Source organism: Theobroma cacao, chromosome 9 (genome assembly GCF_053813885.1).
Source record: "Theobroma cacao isolate CCN51 chromosome 9, ASM5381388v1, whole genome shotgun sequence".
In the NCBI taxonomy this organism is placed as follows: domain Eukaryota; kingdom Viridiplantae; phylum Streptophyta; class Magnoliopsida; order Malvales; family Malvaceae; genus Theobroma; species Theobroma cacao.
In genome coordinates, this window is record NC_142647.1 from 3384123 (window position 1) to 3405501 (window position 21379).

The window sequence follows — 21379 nt, forward strand, 5'->3', positions numbered from 1 at the left end:
TTAAAACATATAAGGGTTATTTTTAAAAATACCCCTTTAAAATATTAAGACTTCAACCAGCTAATATATATATATATATAAGTTTATTGTATTAATCATATCTACATTCACAAAGGCAAAAATGCTATTTAACTTTTTTCCTTTTGGTAATGTAAGGAAGTCCAAGGAGAAGGGAGCATACCAACCTTGTACTTTAACTACCCTCTTGAAGAAGACCGGGTAACAAGGGACAACTATGGCGTACTCTATGACTTTGTAACATAGGGTTAGCTTAAAGTTCACGCGGAAATTAACATAGGGTTATACTTTGAATTGTCACACGGTGATAAATTTAAATTAATATTTATATAGTCATAGTCAGTTAATTAATTGAATTATATTTTTTTTAAAAAATAAAATACGAGATAATTATAAAAAATATAAATTTTCTTCTTTTTTCTAAAAAAAATTCTTGACCAAATGATTAATTTTCATTTACAAGTTGCAGGTTTGGCAGGTGGGGCATCTTGACAATTTGATGTTCATAAAATAGAAAATATAAAAAAGATGGTGAATCTGCTGTCAGTTTGGAAATTTGTGACTGAATACACTGAACCTTGGATTAATAAAATGGTAGTTACAAAAGAAGGGGAAAACAAAAAGCATACTGCAAGCGTTATTGGGGAAAACTGAAAATAATTGGGGTACATGATCATGATGAGGAATATTATCTCAACGTGCATGCCAGGAATTGAGATTTGATTGAAACCATGATGGAAGATCGGTTGAAGAACATAAAGATACTTTCACACTGGAGTCAAGGTCTTTCTGTTCTTCTTTCTTTTCTAGTGGGAGGGTGTCGTAGGAAGAGAAACTTTAATTTAATACAATGGGTTGAGTTAATGTAAACTGATGGTTACAAATCGTTGTCGTGATCGATTAATGAGGCAGAGTTGAAATTTGTGGTCAAATAAGCATGCATGAACTGATCTGGCAAATTGGGAATAGCAGCTTAATACTATGTATCCTGGCTTTGACGCTTGCCCTCCTGCATGGCTGCTTTTCGACAATTGGACCGCATGTAAAGCTTAGCTGCCTCTATCCCAATCCACCCCTTTTAGGACTCCTCTTCCTTTTTCTCTTCTAACAACTGGACTACACGAGCGGAGGAGAGCAGTTGTCCCTTTTCCATAAACTCTTTTTTTGTTGAAATTAATTGAGGTTTTATCTCAAATTTATGGGATGACAAAGACTTCACCATTTTTTGTACTACAATCTCAATAAAATTATTTAATACATATAATGCAGCTATTATTGTATATATATACCTGCTATGTAGCAAAAAATAAAATAAAAAAGTTAGAATCACTGTACAATTACTTATTAGTTACGATTATTGAATATTCATAATAGATTTTACTCTTTCTTAATTACTATTACTTTTTAATTCGTATTGGTTGTGAACTATTAAACTGCGATTTAAGTCATAATCATATGATTAAAATATATAAAAATGGCTTTTAAATTTGTGGTCCTATTCGAAAACAAAGTTTCATTTTTAAATAATAAACAGATAATTATAATTATTTGTAAATTTGATTTATTATCTTCACTATATTTGGCCAGCATGAATTGTACCATCTATATATAGAAATTTCAATCCTTTGCCTGCAATGAAGATATGGAATTAAAGGCATGCAGCTGTAAAACTAGAAGAAGAAATGAGAAAATACATAAAATTGTTGATATTGGAAAACTGGTAAGAGGAAAAAGCAGAGTCCTCTCGATACATTTATAATCCTCAATGGCCTGCCACCGTTCACATATTTGCAAGCCTTATTAGATATAACACTAGTAGTAAAATTAGAAAGTAGGGGAGAAAGGGACCGAAAATGAAAACAAAAGGGAACCAATGCCAAAGATTTGATTAAATAAAAACATAATCAATCCTTGTCAAGTGATCAAGCCAGCCACTCTCCATCCATTCCTTCAATTTCTCCAATGTCCATGCTGTTCATCACAACAATATAGGACATCAGAAGGAAAAAAAGGGTTAGTGAACTCATAAAATATGACCAACTTTCTATGGCAATGGAATTAATAAACTTTGTGTACACATTAGACTCCACAGAATTGAGAAAATCTTCTGGACTGGTCCAATTGACCCAAATTCTATAAGAAAGCCCATATCCCAAACTTAAATGGGCCTTTCTTGGGCTCTTTCAGCATTGAATTTGGGTAAAGACATTGGCATCTAATCGATCAAGTTTTATATTTGTGAAAAATAAAAAGATGAAGCTTTATATGGTTTAATAGAAAAAGAGGTAAATTGACCCTTTTCTAGGTCAGAAATTGCAACTCAATTGGATTTCAAGTAACTCTAGTCTTCCATCGAATTCAACTGAGCTCTGATGGAATTTACCAGAATGCTGAGGACCAAAATATTTTGACTTTTGCTAACAGTTAAGTTGCCATTGTATGGAAAGGCATGACATGAGAAACAGTCCTAATTGATTCTTTCTGAACTTTTTATTTTTTAAATTGGATTCTTACCAAGGTAAGGCAGGATCCTGGAAGTAGTCATCAGGGCAAAGATCATTGAAATGCTGCTGCAAGCAGCTGTCATTTGCATTCAACCAGGCAGGGAATTCCATGACTTGATCAAATGGTTGATACCCATCATCCTCAGCTTTCACTTCAGGCCCAAGTTCCATAGTCTTCAAGAACTTGAACCACCATGCTGATGTTACCAAATTCATTGTGTCATTCCACTCCATTTGATGCTGCTCTCCTAATGATCTGATCTCTGCCATTTCCTCATCATTTATCGCTTGATGCAGGCCTCCCCCACCGTAGGATTCAGCTAAATCAGCCATAGCTGTAGGCCCCACTTCATGTGATATTGCAGCTGAAGCAACTTCTTCAGTTACAACGGATAAAGTTGGGGAAGATGATGATGATGGAGATGAGGATGAGTAGATTGATGGGTTGTTGCTGTTATGATAAAGGGTGGTATCTATGTTGTTGAAATCATGAAAGTTTAGGTTTAGACCTAACGGTTGGTTTGGTAGAGTGAAGTTCAAAGTGTCTGTGGCAGATGGGAAAGGAATTGGAGAAGCAGGCCAAGAATATGGATTTGGGGGAGGAGGAGGAGGAAGAGGAGGGTAACGTTGAGAGCAAGATGAATAGGAAAAATTTTCTAAATTATATGTAGAGAAGTTGTTTGTGTTTGATGGGTATATTCTAGGATTTCTCCTTGACTTTTTCTTTGATTCTTGTTCAAAAGGTGGTGGAGATGAAAGATGAGAGGTCTCTGAAGATTGCTGTTGTTGTAGCCCTTGTTGTTGCTGCTGCTCATTGGCTTGCTTCATGGCAGCTCTGTGGAACTTGAGTGCAGTGACAATTTCTCTCCTGGCCTCTGCCATGTTAAGCAGCCTTTCTTGGTAAGGCCTGCTGGTGTGAAGTCTCCTCCGAACCTGCTTCTTCTGTTGTTGGGGTGGTTGGGGTTGCTGGGTCTGTGGTGTTTCACTAAAACCTTCACCAAATTTGGCCAAATTTTGGCCATTAAAACCGTCAGCATCAACAGAGCCAGGGTCTTTGGGGTTCATGGGGTCTTTGGTTCTGGAAGAGGTCAGTTGTTTAACAAGGCTACGGATATAAGCACCAGAGAGATGAGGCTCTTCTTTGAGTTTGCTAATTTTATCAATTTCCATTCCTTCTTTCGTTTCTTGCTTGGAAGATCGACCTTTCATATCTCACCCTTTCTTTTCTTTTTGAGGTACGAGTATTGTGTATGAGTCTCTCTCTCTCTCTCTCTCTCACTCTTTCTTTCTTTCTTTCTTTCTTTCTTCTTTTTCAACTCAGGACAGTAGAAAGAGAAAGTCGGTTGGAAGAATCATGGGTTTTCCCTCAAATATTCTGAAAGACAAAGTACACAAAGCAGAGACAGGAGCAGAGGCTGATCCGGAGTAGACCGGAGGCCCTCAAGGGTTGTTATAAATACTAGCTGAGCAGTGTCTAGGGTTTTTAAATTTTTTGGATTTTTCCTTGTTTTGGCAATCAACATTTGTTACCGTTTTATTGCATGCTTTAAATGGGCGGTTACGACCTCTCGTTTACTAAACTGCCCCCTTCTTTCAACTACATTTACCAGAACCTTTCCCCCTCGAAGCTTTTAAATGAAAAGTGAAAACCATTATCGACTCATTCTCATCCAATTGTAAAATCATACCAAACAATACCCACATATTGGATACCCTTGTTGTTTTTGGATATCTTAACTCTAATTTTATTAATTATTTATATTAACATCTAAATATCTTAAACATTAATCATTAAATACTGGTACTCAGTAATTGTTATATTAAAATAAATTTAAAATCAATATTTATATATCTTATTAATGAAAATTAATTAAAATTAGTTTACAAGAGAATAAATTAAAATTTAAAATCATATTTAGAATAATTAATGAATCTTAGTGATTAATATACTAATTAGAACGAGTTTATAAACAAAATAAAATTTAATGTTAAAAATAATTATTTATAAATAAATTTGAATAGTAAATATTCTCAAAACCACTACTCAAAAGTTTTATTTGAATCTATAATAAATAGTAGTTTTACTACTCAAACTTTATCTTAATCATAATAAAAGTATTTTAATTTTACTTAATCAAATTAAATAATAAAAAATACCCGATTACAAGATATCCATATACATCCTTACGGTCAAACTACAACAACCATGACCTTTTATTACAAAATTTTGCCAAGTCTACTTTTTTGCATACTGGTAAGAAAATGAAGTAAGATTACTTTCAAGTTTAAATCATTTGCATCCAATTAAACAGTTTGAACAGTAACTTAAATTATTTAAATTTACCAGACAAATTGAGTGGCTTGTATTGAGACAAATATAGCAGACAAACTTCACTGAATCTTTAGAGCAACTTCTGTAACTATTTTCATGCTGGCATGATCAAAACCACTTAATAATACATTGCTTTCTTAAGCTTGTGGTACCTCCATTATTTTAAAAATGACATATACTACAAGCTAGTAATATATATATATATATATATATATATTATTTGGCTGAAAAAAAAACAAAAATAAATTGAGATAATGAACTTAAATATATCAGAATGGGGGATTTGGTTGTTGGTCCTCATTATGCCAAAGGGGACAGCCTCTGACTCGTATATAGGTTTTAGAAAGATGAAAAAGAGAAGAAGCAAGGTCTCTTTGGTAATTGGATTCATTTTTTATGTTTTAGCTTTGTAATTTTCTTGATTTACTGGTCGTGAGTTACAAACGGAGGGCATTATAGGTAAAACAATGAATAGATGGGTTATTCTGGTATCTTGTCTGCATGTACGATGGGACCAGGCTAGAAGAAACGTCCGCAAAAGCCTGATAGAGAGACTGACAGAAGAATCTTCATTACTGTTGTAACCTTCTCTTTTATATATTTGAGAAAAGAAGAGAGAAATTCCAATATTTTTGTTTAAAACAAATTGTTGGACATGATCTGAGTCTGTTCATGAAACAGAGAACTTGGACCTTTTAGAAGGGCATTCTACAGCAAGTTAAAGACAGGAATGCTCCATACCATCCTCATTTTCTTTTCCCCTTATAAAACTATTCCTCAATCTTGCTGCTGCCATTTTCACTAAACCATCTTTTTCTTTTTACTTCAATCTTCTTACTCCAATTGGAGGTGGCAGCAGAGCCAGAGGCATGGCTTCTGCGCCTTTTATCAGAGCTTTTAGGCACCAATAAAGCCTAGAGAAGAGATATTATTACTGCTGTCAAGCGTAGTAATAAACAAATCAGCTGCTGTATTTAACAAAAATGTGAAACATTGACAGTTATGTGTAGACTTAACACCTCATTTTAAATTTGGAACTGACACTGTTTGTCCATCCACGTAAATTGTTGTCTATATAGGGAGCAAATTTAGCATTTTTCTGGTCAGAGAATTATGAAGCTTCAAAACCAATCTGGGAAATAAAAAATGTTTGTCAAAAGATTATGCTATATGGACTACTGTCTTAATTCCCACTAACCTGAAATTGCACTATATTTCAAGATATCAGAAAAAACCATTCTAAATTCAAGTGCTTACCTCATCATTATGGCCTAGCGATGGAAGCAATCAAACCATCTGATCATCTGCGTACCTGACACCTTTCAAAACACCAGCTTTCTCGTTAGTAAATTTTCTTGTACAGAAATAATGCATGCTAATGATTGTTGGAAAGTCAGTGCTGTGTCAAAGCATAGCTAGCTAGCTACTTGTAAATTGAATTAACAATTTGTATAAGCTAAAAGCTTATGATCGAAAGCCTGTCTTTGCATAAGCTAACTGACTATAGATGCATTATTAGGTGCTCACTCCTGACTTTTTTATATGTCCAATCTTCCAGGATGGTTGAGCAAGCAGGAAATTATAACCTGATCATGCAATGTCTTAACCCCAAAGGTAAACTGGCAGAACTACAAACACAACAAAAATGGAAAGGAAAATAATTATATACGACGAAACATCCAGATGCAAAAAGATTTGTGTAACCATAGGCTTACTTACAAGTTACACCTGAACAGACAAAGTTAGCTAGGATAAAAATAAAATTTTAGAATAGGAACAGAATAAAATATAGAAGAATTAATAAGGAATATGGAGAGATATAATAGAAAGAAATAAACTATTATACTTAATAAGATGCATGAAAGAGAGAGAGAGAGAGAAGCACAGGCCTGATCGTGTGAAGTGGATAAAGATGCATATGCAAATATTATGACTTTAAGGAGGGTTTCTGTTTTTCTGATAAGAAAAACCAGCTTCCACCAATCCCTTCACGAGCGGAAATTGCAGCTCAGATGAAAAAGATTGCTTTCAACGAATCACGTTTACACAGCGCAACACCACCACCCCTGCCCACCATCCCATATGCTTCCATTTCTCTCTCTCTGCCTTTGGATTCCATTCACACCAGTGCTGCCCCTGTAAAATACTTATGTCTTTACCCTTTTATCCTTTTACAAGAAAACAGCTCTACTACCTATAGCACCCGCACAAGTTTGGGGATAAAAACAGTGAGGCTTTTCTCTTGAGCAGAAAAATTTATTCCCCAGTGTTTTTCTTCTTTCTTTTTGGGTCTCAGTTGATAGCTGTGACCATGCAGCAACCAGGTCTGCTACTCTTTGCTCTCTCTTTTATCTGTCTGTCCCTGCTACTACAGTAATTATCGGGGCCCCTTTAATTAACTTCCTTAATAAATGTATGCTAAGTCAATAAGGCTTCGTTACTGTTTCTCATGCATTGCCATCTGTACCACAATTTCAGCCATTAACAGCTGTCTGGATTTCTCTTTGTAGTGGGTAATTCCCTTTCATGAAAAATTGAGCATCTGAAACTAACTGTAACCAGCTAGGGAATTTTTAATAGGGTTGAATTTAGAAGATGGTAATTTTCACCCATCACGTCAAAAACCAATCACCTCTTTTTCATTAAATTAAATCCACTAGTATTTGTTTTGCTTTCAAGAATCTAAAATTTTTCAGATTCAAAAGAAAACATTAGTACTCCGCAGATATTAATAAATTCACATGCATTTCAATTATATGAATTTGGCCAAATATGTGAAACTTCTATTGCTATTAAAATGCACAATAAAGTGAAGATAGCTAGGACTGGCATGGAGAAATTGGTGAGCAGCAGACTGTGGAGTCCCAACTGGTACTTTGAATTCTTGATATGTGGATAAACTCGGAAGGCTGCTGGATTGGCATTTTAGGAGGTGATTCCATGAGCATATATATATTTTTTTCTCTAACCCTTGATTATCCAATTGCCCTGAGAATGGGGTGGGACCGCATGTAAGGACTGACGGACATGATGTGACCGGTCATAATCAACGGCTATTTCCCACTGGGGGTGGGGTTGGGTGGGGGGAGCATTCCCAACAAAGGGTGCCACGTGGTTGGGGCTTTGAGGCTCCAATCAGAGGGAGGTTGCCACGTGGGAATGCACGGAAAGGGACAACAACTTGGCAGCTGGCCAGCGCCGAAAAAGCCTGCACCCATCCCTCCCCCTCTCAGTCAATTCCCCGTTTCACTATCCTGTTCACTACTGTTTTTGTGGTGTTGTTGTAAAGTTAATGCGTTTACATCCAACTCATTCAAAAATCCGAAAAAGAAAGCTAGTTATTCATTTTCTTGATCCTGAACATATTGCCATAGAAAGAAAAACCCAAGTATGCAATTTTTATGTAAAACAAGGGGAAAAACAGAATTCCTATAAACAACAAATGAATGCAAACCTCACAAGTCATGACAACCACCATACTTGACCCACTACAATTCCAAAACCGTTTTGTTTGAAAAAGTCTGTTTGCCTATCTTCAGATGGGATTGAAATTTGATGATTGCCTGAACCATTATCCTATTCATTTTGGAGTTCTATCTCATTTTTTCTGTCGGGTTCTTAAGTTATTTATAGCTCCTTCCACGAATTGAATTCTACTTGCGGACCATACAGGATCCTGGTAAAAAATACAGTGGACAATGCCATTAGGAATGCCTTAAAATCGATTTCCAATTTGAATTTGACTTTCTGGTTAAGGCATATCCTGCCCCATCTCTCTCCCCCCACGCGTGCTGGTATTTCAGTGTTATTTAATAATCCCAGCTATCTCTTTCGACTTAATATTGTGGAAAAATATTGAAATCTGTCACTCATTGAATTTAGAAGCAGGGGGTGGGGGCGTCCGTCCTCTCAGATGATTCAGCCCCTCACGCTGTTTTTCCTCTCCATTTACCCTCCAAAGTGTATGGTCACTTTCCGCCATAAGTGGGGGTGGGAGGTGGTGGCGGTGGCGGTGGGACCATTCAATTTTTCAATCTGCCACCAACAACACTACGCACAACTCGTTTACTTTCTAAAACCCTAAGAGAGAGTAGCATCAAAGTTTTTGGACCTCTTTATAGCTTTGGTTATGGTTTTGAATGACAACTTGCAGCCAATAAAAACCCAGCATTACCAATCCAATTCTACGCCAAGGCACTGTCTCCTCTTCTCTGAATAAGGGATTACTACAAGAGAAGAGGTAGTCCACGATCTCATTTAATCTTATCATTAATTTATTTTTCACACTTCATTCTTATTTTGTTTTGTCATTGTTTGAGATGTAATATTGGAAGGATATGTAAAGAGAAAATTGTGATAAATAATCCTCCTCATAAGGTCATTTCAGAAATAGCCACATATATAAAGTTATGTGTTTTTATTCAAAAACAAGTATGAGTAGATCAAAATGTCCTTAAAAACATCCTAACAAATTAATCTCCTGATGTCTCTCCCACTATAGACAACTAAAAATAAATGCTCAGTTATTTCAGCTCACTCAACTCTCTCTCTCTCTCAGCTCTTTAAATTGTATCAACTCTGTCAACTCTCTGTTGAGCACCATCATCATCAGCTCTCTCAACTCTCTAAACTGTATCAGCTCTGTCAACTCCTTGTTGAGTACTATCGTTATCATGCTGTGGTCTATCTTTCGACATCTGGCCATATTGTCATCGATAAATAGATCTTAGAGCAGAGATGACATCAAGTTATGTTATTGAGTTTATTGCTACAACACATTAATATGTGAAACTTTTTGTGTAAATTAGAATATGGATTAGAAACATTGCCCAAAGTTATTACACGTCATGCATCTCTAATGCACATGATGTGTAAAAAATATATTGAAATAATAACAAGTGTTAGCACATGGCGTGTAACATTTTTATTGAACATGGCGTGTAACATGTTGTGAACATGACGTGTAACAATTTTTGAACTTGCGTGTAACATTTTTGAACATGGCGTGTAACATTTTTTGAATATGGTGTGTAACATTTTTTGAATGTGGCATGTAACAATATGACTGATAAATTTTAAAACACGGCATGTAATGTGTAAAATGACTGACAAATTTTTTATTTTCAAAATTTCATGGGGGTTCCAATTGTGTGACTTGTGAGAAGACACGGTGGTCAGTGAGTGGATGGCATTTACAAGGGTGATGAGTCACAAATGCGAGGGGTTAGGAGTGATTTGTTGTTTACGGGCTTGATGAAGCTAGTTGAAGATGTTGCTGGGGTAAACTTAGAAATTCACGATATTGAATTACATGCATTGATTAGTACACCTGAGAGCTATCACGCCTAATTATCAAGGATGATAAGGGTGTTGCATTAATTCTACTAGAACAGAGGAATGTTCCGACTGTGTATGTCACTATTAAGGAGCGCCAAATAAATGTTATGTCACATCAAGAAGTTGTATAACATGGTAATCAGCTCAATCAAAATGAGATTTACAATGCTTCACAATACCATAACATTCGGTTCATAACCCACAACAATGGCAATTGACGAATGCACAAGAGTTTGTGTAGCCCGGTAGACACACGACATTCACAGAACAGTTGGCTGCACAATTTCAATCAGCATGTGCATTGAACCAATTACTTGCTTCTGTCCAACAAATGCAACGATAAAGTGAAACTGTAGAATGAGTAATGTCATTTTCAAATAAGACTACGACACTTGAGGATAACACTACGACGTTGAAAGGTGACACTGTGATGCTCGAGGATAATACTGCAAATGATGAGGGAAATGAGGATTTGTTCCTTGCTGGTGAAGACAGATTTAATGACAATTCAAATGACAGGCATGATGACAATTTAGACGATGATTGGTTTTATGATAGTGACATTCCAATTTGCGATTATGTTGAAGGTGAAACGGAACCTATTGGAGGTGTTGATGTAGGAGATGTTTAGTGTAATGACCCCAGATATAATAACCTCATTGCTAGTGAGAACGAGATTCGTTTGGCTAAGACACTGCTCGATGACAGTTATCAGGAAAAGGGGATTGCAAGGATATCTCGTAAGTGGCTAAGTCTAGGTGCAGAAAGGTTATCCTTTCAAACAATTACCACTGAGGAGTCGACATGTATTAATGATCACTTATACAAAGGAAAAATGTTTTTCTTCAAGGCCGAGTTGAAACGAGCTTTAAATTTAAATATGTTAGCTCTAAAATAGCAAGTTGAGATAAGAGTAAAAAGGTCATGTAAAGGTCGTTTTGAGGTTGGTTGTAAGGACAAGGCATGCAAGTTCGATGAGCATGCAATGAAGTCACCTGAAAGAGAATATTGGCAAGTTCGGACGTTTCACAAAGTACACATGTGTGCTGTCGATGGTTTGCAAAGGCGATTTTGAATTGCTACTGCGAAGATAATTGGTGAACTTATGTCACACAAGCTTTAGGCTAATGGAGTAGCATTGAGACCTAAGGACATAATTGGTGAAATAAAGGTTCAGTGGGGATTGGAATGCTTGAATGGTAAGGCCTGGCAAGCGAAAGAGTATGCGGAGAGGCTTGTTGTTGATCCCCTGGAGGAGTCATTTCAACTACTACCCTTGTATTTTTATATGTTGGAACGAGAAAATCCCAACACAATCACTGCAGTGGCTAATGATGAGGCACAAAAATTCAATATTGTTTCTGGTCATACGAGGCTTGTATCCGGTGGTTTAGGGATGTAATGCGTCCTACGGTTGCAATTGATGCGACACATTTGAAAAACAAGTTCAAGGGTGTTCTGTTTATTGCTGTGTGCAAAGATGCGAACGAGTACATATATCTAATTGCATTTGGAATAGGCCATGTTGAGGACGAAAACTCATGGATGTGGTTTCTTAGCAAGTTGCCTGATGTAGCTGGCTGTCCTAAAAACACTATGTTCATTTCTGATCAGCATCTCGACATTAAGAAAGCAACCTAAAATGCATTCCCAGAAGCGCACCATGTTTTATGCAATTACCACTTGAAGAAAAACTTTAAAACAAGTTCAAACACGATAATGCTTCTATGATTTTCACTCTTGTTAGAGATTGCTCTAAGGTTTTCAATTTCAACAGACATATAAACCCGCTCAAACAGATTCACGCGAAACCCACTCTGACCTTATGAGAATAGGCCCTGAGAGATGGGCACATGCATTTTCACCGACAAGGTGATACCAACTCATAACATCCAACATTGCAAAATGTGTTAACTCATGCTTAAAACATGCAAGACAAATACCAATCACTATTTTGATTGAGTTCATCAACGACATGTTCCAACATTAGTTCCATGATCAGTTTGAAGAGGCTATCAAGGTGACCATGCCCCTTAGCCTTTGGGTTGTTAGGTAGTTAAGCAAACAGTTTAATGATGCATATCACTTTGTAGTTAAACCTATCAATCGAGTGGAGTTCAAAGTTAAAAACGGGAAGATGAACGAACTTGTAAACTTGTCTAGGAAGACGTGTTCATGTTATGAGTTTTAAACAGATTTACTGTCATACAGCCATGCCATTGCGGCAATAAGGTTAGGATATCTTTATTTCTTATTTGAACCCTAATTAACATAGCATTTACATTGTGCTTGAACATTGAGTTCATTGTATTTTTCAATAAATGCAAATGTGAAGCCGTTGAATTCTGCACTGATTACTACAAGACAACCGTTTTGGTGGAGAGTTATGCATGGTCCATTCACCCGGTAGGGCATCTAGTCATGTGAAACAAATTGTCGTTTTACCACCACCTTGGTGAGGCCAAGCGGCAAGACCTTGGAGGAAAAAGATTCCATCGGCTGGTGAAGGCAGCCGAGCACGGAGATGTTTGCAATGCAAGAGGTACAGGCATAATAAATAGAATTACCCATCCCCATTTGCAGTTCCATCCACAAATTCGGCATCATCTTCAAGTCAATCGGTGCCTCCACGAGTGTGAAGACCAAAAACGTGTTCAACTTGCAGACAAATTGATCACACACTCAACACTTGTCCAATACGAAAAACAATGTTTGAAAACGTACGGTGTCTTGTAGATGAAGACAATTTGTCGACCTAACTAAATGTGTGACCCATGTGCACTACCTTTCTTGCAATTTCCTTTTGCAATTCTTACATTCATTCATATTTTATGTTTGTTAGTTAATAATGAACTAAGAAAAAATGTTGTCATTATATCCATGGGCGGACCCACTTTGGAAAGAGTGGTATAAATATATTATGAGTCTTTATTTTTTTTATTTTTTTATAGATATATTATTTAATTATTTGAATTTTGTATATAGTTTTGATCAGTGAATAAAAAATTATCATATTATTTGTTACTGAACCTAATAATTTGCTATGTAATATCATATATTATTTAATTGATGTCGATAAGTATAATTTTTAACAAGTTTTATAATTAATTTTAGATAAATACGTCATGGAAAGATATCGTATAAAAAAATGATCTCATCATACTCAAATTTCGAGCAACAATAACAAATAACATTCTTTTCAGAAAACTACGTCGTTTTGGACCCTTTTTCTCTTTCTTATTTTTTTCATTCTCTCCATAAAACTACGTCGTTTTAAGAAGAAGGTTCCAAAGGGTTTTTATGGTTATGATTTTTGAAAGTATAAAAAAGTTCCAAAACAACATAGTTTTAGGAAAAGAAAAACAAAAATAAGAAAGAAAAAGAAAGAAGAAATGTAGAAAAGAAATTCAAGTAAGGCATTATTAAATGTAAGAGTTTAGGTGTGAGGGTCAAGACATTGGTTTATTTGTTAGAAGTCTTGGGTTCAAACCTCAGTAAGTGCATCTTCTGAAAAATAAATTACCACGTGTCATTGCCTTTAGAAGTGCTCTAAGGAACATAGTCCCTTTCAACATGAACTAATGCAAAGGTCCTATCCCCTCTTACAGTTGCCTCGACTACTACATCAACCTGAAGAACATGGTCTCTTTCAGCCTCAACTAAGTGAAGGTCCCCTTCCTCTCTCGCAGATATATCAACAACTGCATCAGCCTGAGGAACATAGTCTCCTTATCCGCTCTTACAGTTGCCTCGACTACTACATCGGCCTGAAGAACATGGTCTCTTTCAGCCTCAACTGAGTGAAGGTCCCCTTCCCCTCTCGCAGATATACCAACAACTGCATCGGCCTGAGGAACATAGTCTCTTTCAGCATCAACTGATTGAAGGGTCACATCCCCTACCACAGCATCATCGAGAACGTCATCGACATGAGTTGCATTTGCTCTGTCAGCACCAACAACGTCATAGTGAATGTGAACACCAGGTTCATCATGCTGCCCATCATCAGCATCATCGTGGTGCTCACCATCACAGTGAGATGAAGCACCGCCCTACAGAACGAGACAAAAGAAAAAATCTGTTAACTCATAAAAAACCATAAACCATAAACCGAGAATAAAAAATAGAGCTACACTCGCTAAACGTAAACTACCAATATGAGAGCGAAAATAGAATAATGTACTTGTGATTTTAGGTAGTTTAGAATCTGACCAACAATACAGTCCTCAAATGTTTGCATTGCGAAAATCAATGACTGAATTGAAGCTTTCAGCTCTCATATGTCTTTTTTATGCTTACGCATGATCCGTCACAGCTGACGTTTAGTGACTACACCGTCATTGACTTTTGTCGAATGGGTCAACTGTAATAACATATATTACTATGTTATTCAATAATCATATATGGAATTATTGAATATAAACTGTTAGAACTTTAATATCCTTATCGACAGCTCGTTAGCACCATGTGAATGAGTAGGATCGGTCGATGGTTGATGAGTTGTCATTGCCTCCGTCAATTTCAATAACAAAAATTACTGTGTTATTCAATAAACATATGTGAAAATGTTGAACACAAATCGTTAGAATCGTTCTTACCGGTGACTCGTTAGTATTATGCAGTTGAGCAAGACCGATCAGTGGTTGAGGAGCTATCATCGCCTCTATCAACTGCAATAACAGAAATTACTGTATTATTCGATAAACATTTGTGAAAATATTGAACACAAACTGTTAGAACCATTCTTATCGACAGCTCGTTAGCACTGTGCGTCTGAACAGAACCTTTAAGTGGTTGAGGAGCTGTCGTCGCATGGGTCAACTGTAAATACAGATATTACTGTGTTATTCGATAATCACATATGGAATTGTTGAACACAAATCGTTAAAACTGTCTTTACCGGCTATTCATTAACATTGCCTAGGTCGTCCCCTTCCTCTATCAACTCAAGGCACTACAACTTATCGTCTCTATAAATGACGATGCACTAGTCTTCAGGTTTTTCCTCTTTTCCCTTACACCTAAACCTCGGTCTGTTCGATCCTCCATGTGCCCTATTGGCACGTACTGGTGCCCCTCAAATAAAAGGACATCGATGTCCACCAAATACTTTTGTGTGGCCTCATTCGAGGTGGACTCCAAGGTTTCAAATGCCCATAACTGAAAAATAGGTATTTTGATTAAATTTTATGATAATTATTATACAAATTCACAGCACAAATTGGTAGCTATTCACTCACATGTTGAGATGACTCCAACTTCTCAATCGCTTTGTAGAAGTCTTTTGACTTCTAATTGCATTGCCATTTGCACATACATGGGTAGACGTTGTCCTTCGGAGTGGAATGGACAACTATTTTTTGAAAGGCAGGAATCACCTCTATGCCCAAAACTGCAAGTCAAATATAACCATTATTGAATCACAAATGATAAAAGAGTGCAACCATAAATTATTATGTCAAAAGGAAACTAAAAAATGTTCTGTGACAATTTATATCACCCATGCGAATACATAAATGTTGTAGCATAAACGATTATCCTTCTGCAAGTTTAAGGTAGGCACTTCGAACCCCTTCAATAGGTAGTCTTTGGTCAGCCTTCAAACATAGTGACCTCAGGAAAATACATTCCAAGCGTCGATGTCCTCCACCAATGACAAGAGCCAAGGCGTCATCTGTCTACGGTAGTCTTGACCAAATAAAATGTTATTTGCGATCAATATAAGCTCCATCTTGGTCGAGTCTCCTAGTCGTTGAAAATTGCCTCTTCGAAACATATCAAGCAACGTCGGTAGCTTAACGCTCTGCTGCCCATTCCAATATCTCGCATGAATTTCATCGAGGACAACCTTATACAATCATGTGAATACATTGGGCATTTGCTAAACTTAAGTCCGGTGATAAGGCAGAACTCCTGTTTTGATATACGCGCCTTGTTCTTGCCAATGGCAAACCATAACTCATGGTCCATTGACTCTATCTCAGTGATTCGACGAATCACGATGTTCTGCAGGAGACCAATGCAAAAGTAGCCTTGTGGATATATGTCTAGTAGTAATCCGAAGCACGTACGCTTGACTATATCGTACTCCCTTTTCTCTTGTAGAGTCTTATTGATGTAATGCAATTGCAACCACTTACAGTAGGTGTTAATAGAGACCTTGAACTCCCACTTCTCCCTTAACACAACAAGCAAACTGTCAAGATCATCATACTGTCTTAACTGCATTTGTAAAACATGGCACACATGCACTTGTGAGTTAACCCATAATGTGCAACATGATATACTGAAGAAAGAAATAAATGTTATTGCACACTATGCATACCAAGTAAAATGTTGTTACACGCTAAGCATACCAAGTCAAATGTTGTTAAACGACAACGTTAAGCCATGTCGTGACACGCTAATCACAATAATTGTTGTCTCGTTACAGGAATTGCCCTAAAATACCCAATGTGGTGACACGCTAACCATGCCATGTTATGACATGCCAATCACTATAATTACTGACTCATTACACGAACTGCCCTAAATTACCCAATGTGGTGACACACTTAAAACCTCAGAAAATAAGTTAAAAATCCCAAAAACTAGTTAACCCACTACAGGTCAGATCAAATGTTGTAGTTTGTGTTACACGATATGCAAATGCAGACCCCTTTCAAAACTTTGGTACGACCATAAACCATGTCATAAAAAAAAATGTTATAGTTCTCTCTCTCCATAATTTACAAAAAAAATCATAAAACCAGGAAGAAAATAGTTAAAACATAACAAATGCAAAAACATAAACATATCACAGCAACCCAAACAAAAATGAACTAACAAAAGAAAGTTTTAATTTGAGACTGACTGACCTCTTCGCTGATAACTGACATTGTTGCTGTGATGTCGTTAGGCTTGCAAAGAACAAAGTCGAATATTCTAGTCCCTTTAGGAATGAGGAATGAATCAAACTTTCTTAGTTCCTTCACATAGACGTTTACGAATTCTGAAAAATATATAATAAAATGCAATGGCCTTATAATATTCATTCAGTGGAAGTTCCAAGTGTTTCCTTATTATTTGTCTACATTTTTTTCCTATTTCAAACTATGGTGTGTCACATATTCAAACCATGGCATGTCACAAATATGCTCACCATGGCGTGTCACAGATTCTCACCATGCCATGTCACACGATGTCAACATGTTGTGTCATAGATTCTTACCATATCATGTCACACATTCCCATTATGGCTTGTCACAACCGTGTCACATATTCTCATCGTGCCGTCTCATACATTCTCACCCTGCCGTGTCATAGATTCCCTCCATGACGTGTCACAAACTCTAAACCCTACCATGTTATAGCCGTGTCACATATGCTCACCATGCCATCTCACATATTCTTACTATGGCATGTCACATATTCATACCATGTCATGTCACATTCTTACACTAGCGTGTCATATATTCTCACCATGTCTTCTCACATATTCCTTCCAAGTCGTGTCACATATTCTCACTCTGTCGTGTCAAATATTTCCTCCATGGCATGTCACAAACTCTAAACCCTGTCGTGTCACAACCTTATCACATATTCTCACCATGATGTGTCATACATTCCCACTATGCCATGTCATACATTCCCACTATGTTTGTCACACATTCCCACCATGGCGTTTCACAAATTCTAAAACCTACCGTGACACAATCGTGTCACATATGACCTGCTGTAGCATGACCATTTCGTGCTTTCGATTCACATCTTCCTCCTTTTGATTCACCACCGTATCAGGGATTATTGATCTCACATCATTCTCGAAGCTTTGGATTTATCACGATCGGTTCCTCGTTCAATTTAATATCACCCTTCTCGTACTACTTGAACGTCATGTCTGAAATATCTGAAAAACCATCTCCTATAACATGATTTTGTTTTGCACAAGCTTTTTCGGGAAAAAAAAATGCATGTTTTGCACAAAATTAGAGGGAACAAATTCTGTGCAGATTTATTTTTCCCAATATGTGCATGTATGAAAGTGCACGTCAATGAAGATATCTCATTAAAGATATTTTTGTCCCAAAATCTCTTCTCTTGACTTAAAACAATTAAAATTATTTGAAAGGTTATTTCCCAAAACATCTTATATTTTAGGATTAATAAAAAAAACTTTACCATATGTAAATTTTTATTCCACTTTCAATGCAAGCACATGATAAGGTGACATGCATGCAGAAAAGAAAATATCAGACAGCAGCCGCATGCATGCACTCAAAGAAGCAATGGCCTATCCATGGGAATACATTCTACAGCTAGCACTGTGGAATTTTCTGCCAATCCTTTCTTCCACTCGATCTTTGGTGAAGGCTGCGACTTCAACTTTGCTGCTACATATATTTACCATAGAGAAAATGCCACGGAGCAGGCGTGTACATGGTTTAAATAGTTCCTTGGTGTGGCAAATTTGGACCAAAAGTCTTAAGGGGAAAGGGATAAGGTAGCCATAGATCGTAGACCTACCATTATGTTTTAAGCATATATAAACGGTGAAATTAACCATAGTAGAACTGTAAAAGTGCTTTCAATTGCTAAAGAAAAGGAGGGAGGGCTTCTCACAAGAGCTAGCTAGAAAGTAATCATAGTAAAACTGTAAAAGTGATTTCAATTGCCAAAGAAAAGGAGGGCTTCTCCCAAGAGCTAGCTAGCAGTCTTTGCTTGAAAACCATCCATCTCTCCGTATTCATGTTTTCTCTACATAAAATCACATGTACCTAGATGACCATTCAACAGGTCAAATGTTATCGTACTTGGACTTGAGGCACCAAATTCCTGCAGCTGCCGCTGCAGAAGAAAATCTAGTTGCAAACAGACCTGTTTGTTGTCTATTTATGCCTATGAAAATGCTGTGCTAGGCTAGAGCATGACTGCTGAGGCTTCTATATCTTACCTCATGGCGTATTTCCTGTAAGCTTTTCGTAACCGACGATGTCCTGAGATAATATATAAAATTGCGGCTTTTGCAATTTAGGAGCAGAGAAAAAATAACGGTGAGCCCAAACCACTTTGGAGCTGCCGTGCCACAAGCGGACATTGTACATGCTTGGAAGTGGCCGCCCAATTCCAAGACCCTAAAACAAAATCAAACATTGGAATCATCATCACCTCTTCATGTAACTCCCTGGCCAGCTTCTGACCTTGTCCGTAGAAGTTCGCTATTTATTTGAACAACTTTGTTTGAGTTTCTTCATCAAATTCACTTCCTTTAATCTTGGCAAAAACGATATATCATTTCCTATTCCAATCGTTAATCTAGATTCAAATGGCTGCCTTTGCTTCAACCTCAGCATGTGCATTGGCCACACTTGCTACAATTCCCCGAGCCCGGGGATCTATTTCTCAGCACAAAAGTTTCACTACCATTGTAAGTGATTACCCCGCTATCGATCGGTGCAATGTGAATATAATTAAGACGAGGACTGAGCCTAATTTATATTGCAGGGAGGTCCTGTATTTAATGGGTTAAAGCTTATTCCCAAGATTCAATTCTCAAAGGAGATAAACAAGTTTTCTACTCGGTCCAGCTGCTTCAAGACTGCAATTTCATGCTCTCTTGTAGGGAATTTAACTCTCTATCTTTTTGTTTTCTGACTAATAATTAAAGCATCGGATCTCTTTCTTCTGTTTTTTTTTTTTTTGGAATGAAATCTGTCATTCAAGCTCATTATCGCGATACATTGGGTTTGGCCAGGCTCAACCTGAGACATTGAAAACCGTCCAAAACACCATTGCTAAGCAATTGTCAATTGATGTGAGCACGGTGACACCTGAAACCAAGTTTGCTGACCTGGGTGCTGATTCCCTTGACACGGTACATCTCTTCAAAACAAATGCAAATTTGTTTTTTTTACAACCTCTTTTCTGTTTCTTACATCGTGTGCATATCCTGGTCTTTTCCTTCACAAAGAGGATTTTTCAGATTTTTTTTTAATTAAGAGAAGTGAGATTTGAATCCTATTCTCTAAGCAGAGAATTATACACCAACCAATAAACTAAATACTCGAATGCAAAAAAAAAAAAAAAATCTTTAAAATACTACTCTCTCTTTGACAAAATTAGGGGGAAAAAAGGATCTCATAAATGGATAATAACCTTTGTTCTACTCTTAGAAATTACAACATTAATATTGTATCAGAAAACTAAATCTATCTGATACAATGTTGTATTGATCAATTCAGGTGGAGATATTGATGGCCTTGGAGGAACAATTCGGAGTTTCAATTGGAGAAGGTGGAGCCGAGAACATTGCAACAGTCCAAGACGCTGCAGACTTGATTGAGAAAGTGAAGCCTGCTGCATAGGCCACTTAGAGCACATCGCTTGCGTTACAGAATTACGAAAGCTTACTTTGTATTAGTTATTTCATAAATGCCACCAAACTGAAATTACAGTACTGATCAAAATTTTCTGCGAGGTGGCACTTCTTTATCCGTCTACTTCCATTTCTCCCTGTCCTTATTAACCAAGAGGGCAATTTTTGTTGCGAGGTGGTCTTAAATTGTAGCCTGTCGCTTGTCTCTTTGTTCTTTCCGTCCCGTGCAAGCAAGAAAACGAATAAAATCATGAATCAACTTGAGCTTTGTTTTTAGAGATGCAACTTACAGCAACTCCTCCAGCGGCCAGCGGGAATCTAGATATATTACGTGGATCTACACCTGGCGGATATTAACTCTTAACAACTGAAATCAAACAAGAATCAGTTCACCAAGTTCATCCCATTTGAAGATTGTTTACCACTCCCGTCACCCCTTAAAAAATACCTGTAAGAAAGAAGGATTTAGCCTACCACGTAAAACTTGGAAGGTTTTGCAATCCACCTAGGTGTAGTAAGTGTGTATTACTCAAAGGGCTGTAATTCGTGGGTAAGGCAATTTCCCTTGCAAAAATACACACTGGTCAAAGCCAGCAGGCAAAATATGGCTAAATTTATTTGATAAGAAGGCATCTGTCATTTAGCAGAGCATATAGAACCAGTCTTGGAAGAACCACACCAGAAAAAGTTTGCAGAAATACCAATTAACGAGAAATCTTCAACTTATGCATATTGTCCAAGTAATGAAGAAACCGAGTTTGTTGAAAGGATTGATGGACATTTTGAAACTCATCTTTGCAAAGTCCAGAAAAGTAGCTGTTATGACGTTGATAA

At 37.0% G+C, this 21379-nt stretch overlaps 2 protein-coding genes and 1 long non-coding RNA gene across 3 annotated transcripts; 1 reads left to right on the forward strand and 2 right to left on the reverse strand.

Moving 5' to 3' along the window:
* Positions 1-1689: 1689 nt before the first annotated feature.
* Positions 1690-4042, reverse strand: LOC18588181 (hydroxyproline-rich glycoprotein family protein). The gene is made up of 2 exons (XM_007012416.3): positions 2533-4042; positions 1690-1989 (listed from the first exon to the last, which is right to left on the reverse strand). Exons 1-2 carry the CDS (start codon positions 3729-3731, stop codon positions 1941-1943), a joined length of 1248 nt encoding a protein of 415 aa, XP_007012478.1. The 5' UTR covers positions 3732-4042; the 3' UTR covers positions 1690-1940.
* Positions 4043-5227: 1185 nt separating this feature from the next.
* Positions 5228-7303, reverse strand: LOC108663204 (uncharacterized). Its single transcript, XR_016028469.1, has 3 exons — positions 6112-7303; positions 5874-5986; positions 5228-5768 (listed from the first exon to the last, which is right to left on the reverse strand). It is a non-coding gene; the product is annotated as an uncharacterized LOC108663204 (long non-coding RNA).
* Positions 7304-19450: 12147 nt separating this feature from the next.
* Positions 19451-20602, forward strand: LOC18588182 (acyl carrier protein 1, chloroplastic-like). Its single transcript, XM_007012417.3, has 4 exons — positions 19451-19597; positions 19675-19788; positions 19925-20044; positions 20412-20602. Exons 1-4 carry the CDS (start codon positions 19496-19498, stop codon positions 20532-20534), a joined length of 459 nt encoding a protein of 152 aa, XP_007012479.2. The 5' UTR covers positions 19451-19495; the 3' UTR covers positions 20535-20602.
* The last annotated feature ends 777 nt before the right edge of the window (positions 20603-21379 follow it).

Coding starts and splice junctions, on each gene's coding strand:
- LOC18588181 (XM_007012416.3), bottom strand. CDS start 3,731: ATGAAAGGTCGATCTTCCAAGCAAGAAACGAAAGAAGGAATGGAAATT. Junction 1,990..2,532: donor CAGGATCCTGCCTTACCTTG/GTAAGAATCCAA, acceptor TGTGATGAACAG/CATGGACATTGGAGAAATTG.
- LOC18588182 (XM_007012417.3), top strand. CDS start 19,496: ATGGCTGCCTTTGCTTCAACCTCAGCATGTGCATTGGCCACACTTGCT. Junction 19,598..19,674: donor ACAAAAGTTTCACTACCATT/GTAAGTGATTAC, acceptor TTTATATTGCAG/GGAGGTCCTGTATTTAATGG. Junction 19,789..19,924: donor CTGCAATTTCATGCTCTCTT/GTAGGGAATTTA, acceptor GGGTTTGGCCAG/GCTCAACCTGAGACATTGAA.